General features: G+C 39.3%; 1 protein-coding gene across 1 annotated transcript; it reads left to right on the top strand.

Annotated features, from left to right (window-relative positions):
• Positions 1 to 2,086: 2,086 nt before the first annotated feature.
• Positions 2,087 to 4,454, top strand: LOC147216205 (uncharacterized). The gene has a single exon (XM_086178077.1). It carries the CDS (start codon positions 2,242 to 2,244, stop codon positions 3,097 to 3,099), a length of 858 nt encoding a protein of 285 aa, XP_086034203.1. The 5' UTR covers positions 2,087 to 2,241; the 3' UTR covers positions 3,100 to 4,454.
• Positions 4,455 to 9,710: the final 5,256 nt, after the last annotated feature.

The following is a 9,710-nucleotide window of genomic DNA, read 5'->3' as shown; positions in this document are numbered from 1 at the left end:
TCTTCAAGGTGAATTCAAGTGAATCTACAGTAAATAAAAGGAAAATTAATCAATAACAGAATGTCCTACTACCCTTGCTTGCTGCTGATGTTTAATTCCAGTGACCTGCGCTAATTCTCAAGGGCACGTAGCCACCTATCCTAAAATATCAATGGTCAACTTTTATCAGCTCAAGCAAACGTGTCACTCTGCGGGCGATAAGGCCAGTCAGTTTGGAGTTGATGTCAATGTCCTTTTGTCCCGAGGTGATGTAAGAATGATGTTCAGTCTGCCACGTCCATATATGGAAGTTGAGGATGGCGAGTGACCTAACAGTCTGCTATCTCTGCGGGGCAAACCTACGCAGTTTTTAAATCCTGAATATTCTGATACCGTAATGGACATAGTGAAGTCACCTTATCTTGACATTGGACATTTGTGCTAATCTGTGCATCTCAGTTTTTTGTTTTTTTTTTCTTTTTGTTTTCTTATCATTTTCACTTTATAGCTGATAGTATATTGTATCTGGACAATGTTCACTCCACTTTCTTCCACTGTACTGAGATGAAGCTACAATGAACTGATAAGGTTGAGTCTATGGGTTTGAAGGATGGGGTTATTACAGTATTTAGTATTCAAATATTTTGAATGGTCCTATTTTATCAAAATAGCAATGGCCTGTCTGATGTTTTATGTGCATTTTCTTGTGTAATCAGCCAATCGAGTCAATGTTTTTAAATTAAGTAGGTTAATGCAGCATCCCCTTACAAGTTTTGATGAAAATATGACCAGTCTTTTTTTTATTTGGACAAAAAAGTTTTATCTTAACTGATCAATACATTTGATTTTCTTTCATGACAATAGTTGATGATTGATATATTTTGCAGCTGAAAAGATGACCAAGTTTATTATTTTGTGAATCTTTAAAATTTCAATATTACTCTTAAGACTTTGCAGGATCTCTTGTGATTCTCAAACAAATTTTTTGCCATCTTGTACTGGCGATGTCATTTGAAACCAGTCCAAAGTTCCTTCTTCCGCTGCCATTTCACTTAGTCTCTGTCAAATCATAAAACACCTCACAACAAAACCCTGTTTTTCAAAACCAAATGCCAGAATCAGAAATAACGATCTGTCCATAGATTCGCATGCCTAGTGTCAACCAATAAATAACAGAATTTTCTGCAAGGGAAAAAAAGAAAAACAAATGTCATGCACTTTGACTTGTTAAATGTGGACACCAATTCTTGAGCATGGACAAGGTAGGAGTTCTGACTCAGACTTATGACAACCAACAGAGTGCATTCTGGCCGTTAGGCCGTTAGGCGGCTGCATCAGTCATTGTGTATATGTTCATGGTGAGGGAATGCTATGGCTCAATAGTTGAATTAAATCTGTTAAGATTTGGTAACTACCTTTTGCAGCAAACTCATCAGTATTTTAGATCCTTTGCAGTAGTTTGCTTGAAAGGTGACCAAGCACTCTGCGGCTAAAACTGTCAACGTGAGTCTTTGTCAGAGATTCTGTTGCATTTATGTTGCACTTATTTTGCAGAGAACATTATAAATAGCTCCTTTTAAATAGACATCACTGTTCCTGTTAACTAATTTTAGATGCTGCTGTATTTAGACGCTTATATCTTGCTCAGTTCAAGCATCAAAAGAAAGTTTTTATGATCCCCAAAAAAGAAAAAAAAACAGATACTGGGAAGTGAAAAGGCATGGGAGTTCAAGCAAAGCAGAGATTATCTATTAAGACAATCTCATGCACATCTAGGTCAATTTTGGGGAGGACATATTTTTTGCCAGCTGAGCTTCTACACAAACAAAACATTTGCAGACTCCTGGTTCGCGGGTATTTATGACATCGTGCAATGTGACATCACTTTCCTTTGAGGGAAGTCATTGCTCACTCGACTGGAGCGTGAACACATAGGCTGGCTCTGCATGTGTGCGTGTGTGCGTGTGTGTGTGGGTGGGTGTGTGGGTGTGTGTGTGTGTGTGTGTGTGTGTGAGTGCGCGCTCGCATCTGTGAGTGCATGAATGCCTGTGTGTGTATGAGAACACATGACATCACAGCGTCATCACTGCCCATTTCCACAGCCATAGCTGCGCCTCCTGAAGCAGAGATTATGTCAGAGAGAACCATGCTAGTCCAGTTACTGTGTTTTTGTTTCTTTCCTTTTGGTTCATCTTTCGTAAACGGAAGGATGAGCATCACGGGGCAACCGACGGATTAGGCAGAAGGAAGGGGCCGTGTCCAATGCCGAGGAAAGGCCAGAGGGCAGGAATGGCCTCGGAATCTCAAGATCTTCCACAGCCGCATCTCAAGGACGAGGACTCTGAAGAGAATTTGTCAACAGATGATTCAGATGAATATTCATCATCTGATTCAAATTTTGAGACACAGAGTGTCATGAAGAGGAGCCAGGGGTTCAGCAGGTCGTTCAGCTTCGGAGATGATCAGCAGCAGTCAAAAAACGAAGGCACAGAAGCAGAACCGTCAGCAAAGAACCATAACGGAGTACCTGACAGCGAACTGGAGGAAGAGTTTGTTGATAAATGCACACAGCTGGAGAAAAAAGATACTTTTTTTGACAGAGGTCAACTTCCAAGGTCAGGTTTGTTCAGGCCACAGGAAATATGGCTCGCAATGACCAGATGTCTCTCCCTCAGATGGCCTCCTTGCTTGTCTCTCAACAGACAGAGTAGCAGGAACTTAGCTCTGCCAGTGGACGCTGACCAATTGGCAGAAACCCAGTCATCTGTCAGCTCTGAGGCAACCAATGAAAGCTCTTCAAGTACTTCTGCTTCAAATGATAGAAATGTGGCGATTGCAAAACAGGAGAGAGAGGAAGTAATCACCAGAGGAGTTCAACGTGGTCCTCCCCCTCGAGGGATCTCTCGTTCCTCCCCCAGGTTGCCAAGATCCCGGCAAGTTTCGGACTCGCTTTTAGCTTCGATGATTTTGGATAAAGAGATGTTCCTGCGGATAGAGCTGGTTGATACGGGCGAGGAGAAGGAGGACTCGCGCTACCGAGCGGAGTGGAAGCTGTCCGAGAGAACCAAGAAGCTGGAAGAGGGAGTCTGGCTCTCTCGGAGCCAGAAAGCTGTGAATTGACTCAAGTCGAAGAACTGAGTGCCTTTTGATGGAGTAGACTGATTTATCGTTTAAATGGTCAATATTATTAGTTTGTGTGAGGACTGATAAAGCATAATGGAAATGGGGATTTGAATAGATTCTGTATTGTTACAAACATTGGAAGGGCAGAGACTCGAGGTTAATGTTTTGAGCTGCTATTTTCAGAAAAGCAGCAGAGCACAGTCAGTTTATTTTTCTGCCTCTCTGGCTCTCATAAAATTTCATACATGGCCGGTTCCATCAGTAATAGGGGGGCCAATTAGAATATAACACGTACTTTATTAATAAAAGCTGCTTGTTTTGCACTGTGGGGTGATTTCTCTTTATTGAATTTAGTATAATTGTACTGAATGCAGTGACACAGAAGAGCTGTGGCAGAATAAAGTTTATTTTTCTGAATTTGTTTGTGTTCTCTGCAAGCATACAGATGTTGCTTATCTTTCACAGCATTAAAACACAAGAAATGTGTTTTTTTTTTTTCCATTTATAAGGATTCTAAAATTGTAACAAAACTGTAAGCAGTCTGTCGTTCATTCGTTTCTTTTCCCCTGTTGAAAATGACTGTGTAAAATGACTGGCTTTTTTTTTTTAAATTTAGTTAAGCTTGTTTGTCGGGACAGCTGTATTCCCAGAGTGCTTTTAGCTGCCTAGGAGTTAAGGGAAATTATGTTGGTGAAAGGCAAAAACTACTACCTTCTATCATGACATTTGAACAAATGAAAGCGTAAATGTTTCTCCCGCTGACTGGCTGCCACTATGTGGTTCATCAAAAGCACTCTCTGCTTTCTGTATTTCGGTACAGAAGTATTTCTCAGTATCACACATAAAGCTTTATTTATTTACCAACACGAATGTTCACTGCTTCATGGCATCAAACTCATTTGCAGGATGCAATGCTTTTAATACAGCTTGTGTTGCAGCGAGTCCAGAGGCAGTTGTTCTGCATTTTGTTATGTCTGTTTTTGCAGGGTTAAAGGTTTCACAGTGGTACCTAAAAATATATCACTCCAGACTATGATAATATGAATTGACTGTTTCTTTGTTTTTTTATCTGTACAGTTAATGATACTTTTATCTTCCTCCACTTCATTGAACTTTATAGTCTTTTTTTTTTCTTGCAGCTTGTTCCAAAAATATATTGTTATGCCCCCTGGCTGCTTTTTCCATTTATGCAGTTTTTACTTATTTTAATTTCTCCTCACACACCACATATTCCATCAGCGAAACAATTGTCTGCTTCCCCTGTACTGAAAAAAACGAGCATATTTTCACTGTGAATCTGGCATAGGGTGCGGGGGCTTTGAGATTGGTGCTTGGCAGGGACTGCCATTTCCAGTTAACATTATCTCTGTAATGAGGAATGTTTGAGAACTCTGAGGTTGAGAGTGGAGGAGGGAAATGATAGAGCGCGAAGAATAAATAGATACACACAATAGTCAGATGTGTAAACATCTAGCCAGTTTCATTATAGGATCCTCAAACCCTTTCACCATGGTTAGTGGGCTTTTTCACTGCCTTGGACAGTGGGAGCATTTTCGATTGCTGCAGGACATACATTCCTTATGTAAATTTAAACCTTAATTTTCTATGATTTACTTCACAATGGGAACTGAAAAGGGCTGAAAGATCTTGTTTTGGTCCTGATGATGGATTTTTAATTGCGGTTAACTTGATTTTTCTTCATTTTTTTTTTAGAAATTTGAAAATGAAGATATATATTGTAAGTGATCATCTTTCCTTACAAGTCTGTCTTAAGCACCGTGCAATGATTTCTAAATCTGTATTTGAAATGGCAATAGCAACAGTGACATTTTTCCCTTTTTTTTTTTTTTTTTTTTTTTTATTAAACTGCTCTGGCAATTTGGATACTGCACTTGGCCATATTGCAATTACCCTGTCTGGCCCATATGGAGGACATTAAAATAGGAGGAGAAAATTAAAAATTATCTGCGAAGACATTATGTCTGCATGTGGAAAAGGATAATGATGAAAAGGGAAAGAAATTAGTCTCAGCTGTTGTAAGCCATGAGTTCATTCCCCGAAGCTAATAAAGTGGCAAGGAGCAACCCATCATCACTAATGACTCACTGATACACGTGATACCTGAGTCACACAGTCCTGTAGCTAGTATTCAGTGGACTCAAACCCACATAGGTGAAGTATAATTCAATACAGGGGAATCGTGTCTTTTTTTTTTTTTTAGTTGTTTTAGTGTGTTTTGAAAGAGAGCCCGTGGCTTCTCGAGAGCTGGACAGTCAGAACAAGCGTTTTTACGAGTTTCTTGCAGTGTGTTCTTTAGGCAAGTGTTCATTATTTAAAATTTTGCCTCATCCATTGTCTCAAGATATTGAACTTGATGGAGTATATGTCAGATTTTTCTCAGAACATAAGTCAAACGGTCTTCTTTCACACAAAGTGAATGACCAAAATATTCCCCTTGTCTTAGAGGGCTTTCTAACATTCTGAGTTTCTTTTTTTTTTAAATTTTTTTAATCCCTTTTCGACACATCATATCACTTTGTTCTGGAGAGTTGCTTGTCAGTCAAAGAGCTCAGACTGAAGCGATAGCATCTACAGCCTGTGTGGAATAAGCCTGAGATGCTCTGTCCTTGAAAGTGAGTAGATAATCTCAACACGACGCAACGTCTAACTGCAGCCGATAACCGCACGCTGATGCTGGCATTATTCTGTATGACAACCACTACAGATATTTTTCTGTCAATCTGCCATTTATTTAATCTCATCTTATTGTTCACGTACACTTTCATCAAGTAATTGGCGTAATAGGCCCTATGACAAGAAACAGGATTTGCGGATTAGCAAGGTAACTTCAGGTTAAATCGAGGATTATCTAAATCGACAAGGCCATTCACTTAGGGGGTGAAACCTTTACCAGCTCCTGTACACATTTTAAATCCGCACAAGAGAAGGTGTGAGATTAAAACAACATGTGCTGTACCTCTGGAGGTTCTGTTTTTTTTTTCTTTAGATTCCATTATAGCTGATTTTTTTTTTTCTTTATATGCTCATTTACGTTTTCCAGTGAATGATTAAAAGCACTAGAGCCTTGTACTTGTTGAACTTATGTGTAGTAATATTTGCACAGAATAGCAGTTAGAATTGATTCGCAGGTCAAACTACCGTAGTAAATCATTAATTTATCACAATGCACAATTTTGATTCTACTTTTTCTTGTGCTTTAATGGTGATGCACTAACATCGATAAGCTTTGATATTCAATCCGTCACCCTCACTCTTTCACATTAGCGCAATCTTATAATCTTTCCTTACTGAATTTGGCTGCATCTTCTTTGTCAGTTTCTCAGTTTGTGTTATTGATTAATATTTTCATATTTGTTCAGGATGGCTATTTGTTCTCCTTGAGTATAGTTTGCGGTTGCACAGATTCATTATTGATCAACTGGTGCCCTCTAATACGACACCACCAGGTTCTTGATGCTGCTCATTGACCACTCGTTTGTTAACTTTAGTTGAGACTGACACAGACACTGCTGCTGCTCCTGCTGCTCTCACCAAGTGCTCTCTGACATTGATATTTCCGTCAAATTCAAGGCCATGATGTTCATTTTCAAGAAAATAACAGGTTGTGACGCTTGTCCCTAAACATTTCCATCAATTTTCTGAGATGTTAGACTTGACCAGACCAAGGTCAGCCCTGTCAATTTATTTCTCTCTTTTGCTTTGGGGCTTTTTTTTTCTCCCTCTTCTGTTTTAAAACACTGAGTGTTTGAAGCCCCTGAGACCCCTGGATATTTAATATTATTATATCTCTGAATTCTCTCAATGTTGGTAAAATGTACTGGCTTGTATACCAAACTAATTGCTAATGTAATCACAAGTAGCGGACGATAAAGATATCCTTCCTTTTTGCTGATTTTCACCATAAGTAGCATTCTTTCACACATGTGAATAGTAGTAACGCGTGAAGAAATTTATGTCATTGGGAAGTTGCCACATGTGGTGCTTTTACACTTTCCTGCCTCCTGGTGAGACCTATTCCTAATAGTCCATATGATTATTTTAACAAAATATAGAAAAACAATGATTGCAGGGGCGCACACTTGAGTCATTATGATGAATAGGAAGTATTTGAGGTGTGTGTCTGTGGAGGACTGAGGAGACTGGAATGGATGATTCCTGCTGGGCATTTGTGATGGTGCCAAATTTAATCAGCGCAGGACATGCACGAGGGCACGCCAGCACCAACACCAGCATGTGCAGGTGGCCGGGAGTATTCTCGATTCCTATGAGCGAAAACAGAGTTGTCCTCCAGAATTTGTGTGCGCGTCTGTCTGGAATGAGAGGAATGTAAGGTTGCATTGTTCCGGATATGATACCTTCACTCGTGGCGTGCTCAGGCCACAAACACTGGCCTATGGAATCAAATCAGTAGTTCAGAAGACAACGGAATTTTTCCAGAAAATTATGACTTCAAATAGGAAAATTACCATTTGCAGGTCCGTACTGAGACTGAAGAGCAGACAGTTTTTTTTTCCTCATCTTGTTTTAGGATATGTCCCTTTCACAAGCATCTGGGAATTTTGTTCTTTTTCATCAACCTATTTTACATCCTCCCTGCGATAGGGGTCATCTGACAAAAAAAGTTACTATCAGTGCCACTCATGATTCTACTGCTGAGTCAGTAAGCAAAAGGTTGATTGGCAGCTGGGTAAGCAATGTGGTCTTTTTGTTTCTTTATCACAGCCTTCCCAGTGGTGTGCATTTCAGCTCAATGTGATCTTTCATTGCCTTTTTTCTGTGTTATTGACTTTGCCCACTAGAATAGAAGCCACCTGGCAAACCTTTTACCGTCTGTGTGTCGAGCAGTATCTCATGCCTTTCACTCCGGTAACTTTTTAATAATTTACAGAGCTTTAACTGTATAATGCTGAGGCTTTTGTAGGTGGTTTTACTCACCTAAATGGTGTAAAAAATATTCAAACACATACCTGAGCTGCATCAGTTATTTCTTTATGCGTCATATCTGAATTCATTTTAGATACCCGCTTAGAATTTGTTATCTTTCAATACTGTGTGAACCTTTGAAGACGATAAAAGAGCATGTATTAAATTCTGATGTATTTTCCATGTTTTGAAGAAATCAATCATGTTTATAATGTGTAGTATTTGATACTATGTTACCAAATTGTGTATTCCTCTAACAAGAGGCAGGTTAGAGGTACCCTTCATCCTCAAAATCTCAAGTAAAAGAAAAAAATACTGGCAATTTAGAAGCTCTGCATTCTTTCCCAAATTCTGAGCAAAACATATATGAGTTTGACAGAAGTCAGTAGGGCATTAATCAACCCATGACAGTTTTTAACTCAAAGTGGGTCTTTTCCAGCCGACATCGTACCATAACATTGATTTTCTTGGTTGATTATTTACAGTGGTTTCTGTCTGCTGCCATGTGATGGAAAAGAACTTGAGGTTTTCCCAGTTTAATATGGGTCAACGCAGACAAAATAGCCTTGACATCAAAACTCATCAATAATCTGCAATAAAACACTTCGATGAGATGATACGATGTGTAACTAAAATATAACCACTTATCTTGTTTAAGCTGTCTCACAAGTTTGGTTTGACCCAAATGGAAAAATCGCAAAGCTGATCTGATCTCGGATTGTTCAAGCACAACAAATTACTTGTAATTATATTAACCGTTGGTGTCGGAACAATCGGTTCATGATGTCTGTGCGAGCTGGCGTTTGTGTTGAAAACATTTTGTCACACACCTTCACCCCATCCTCTCCCTGGTTCCAATGACGCTTCGCGACAAATAACCCCATCTCCTGAAAGTCTCTATTTAATGACAGACTGACCTCCACTAATCCAACTCAAATTGGAAACTAATCAGGAAGAAAAAGCAGCTATTTTACAGGAAGCGTAGCCATATAGTTAATTTTAATCTTGTACACAGAAATACTTCTATCGCTGAATAGTGCATGAAATGAAAATTTCACCCAAGCCAAATTACATTTTATGAAATCAAATAGCACTTTTCCTTTTCATGGGATGGAAACTGCTCAGGGGTGCAGAATTTAGGAGGAGGATTCAAAGATTCCATCAGGCATGAATTCCAATGAAACAAATCAGTATTTGCTCCCCCCCAACCAAATATAAATGAAATCTCAACAGTTATTTTATTCTTGGTTGAAAATCAAATCGTAGAAATGTTATGATTTCGTAATTCAAGTTGTGACTAATCACTTTATAGCCCAGTCCCAATGCAATCACAGTTAATTGCTTGATAGAATGTTACACAATGCATAAAATAGGGACCAATTTCATGACACAAATATCCATCTGTAGACAGTGTGACCATGGATGAAACGTGGCTGCTTAGTGTTAGAAGGGTTACTGAGCGTCTGCTCCCACTGTTAGCGAGCAGACGCCTGCTCCTGATGACGTGTTCAATGCATCCAAACCCAGTGATCCTGGGAGCACTTTGATTGCCAAAAAGACAAAGTAAAACATTTGGCCTGTCTTTATTTCTCCTTTGTTTCAGGTCAGCAGCTGATTTGATGCCCGTTTATTTCCCCTTTCAACGAGGATAATGGACCATTGAG

This window comes from Fistularia commersonii, chromosome 30, assembly GCF_037954325.1.
Source record: "Fistularia commersonii isolate RoL2024-O1a breed Wild chromosome 30, RoL_Fcom_v1.0, whole genome shotgun sequence".
Taxonomy (NCBI): Eukaryota; Metazoa; Chordata; class Actinopteri; order Syngnathiformes; family Fistulariidae; genus Fistularia; species Fistularia commersonii.
Note: the sequence above shows the minus strand (reverse complement) of the source record. Positions and strands in the feature narration are given on the sequence as shown.

Bases quoted from the DNA above. Each gene is read 5' to 3' on its own strand.
- LOC147216205 (XM_086178077.1), top strand. From the start codon at position 2,242: ATGCCGAGGAAAGGCCAGAGGGCAGGAATGGCCTCGGAATCTCAAGAT.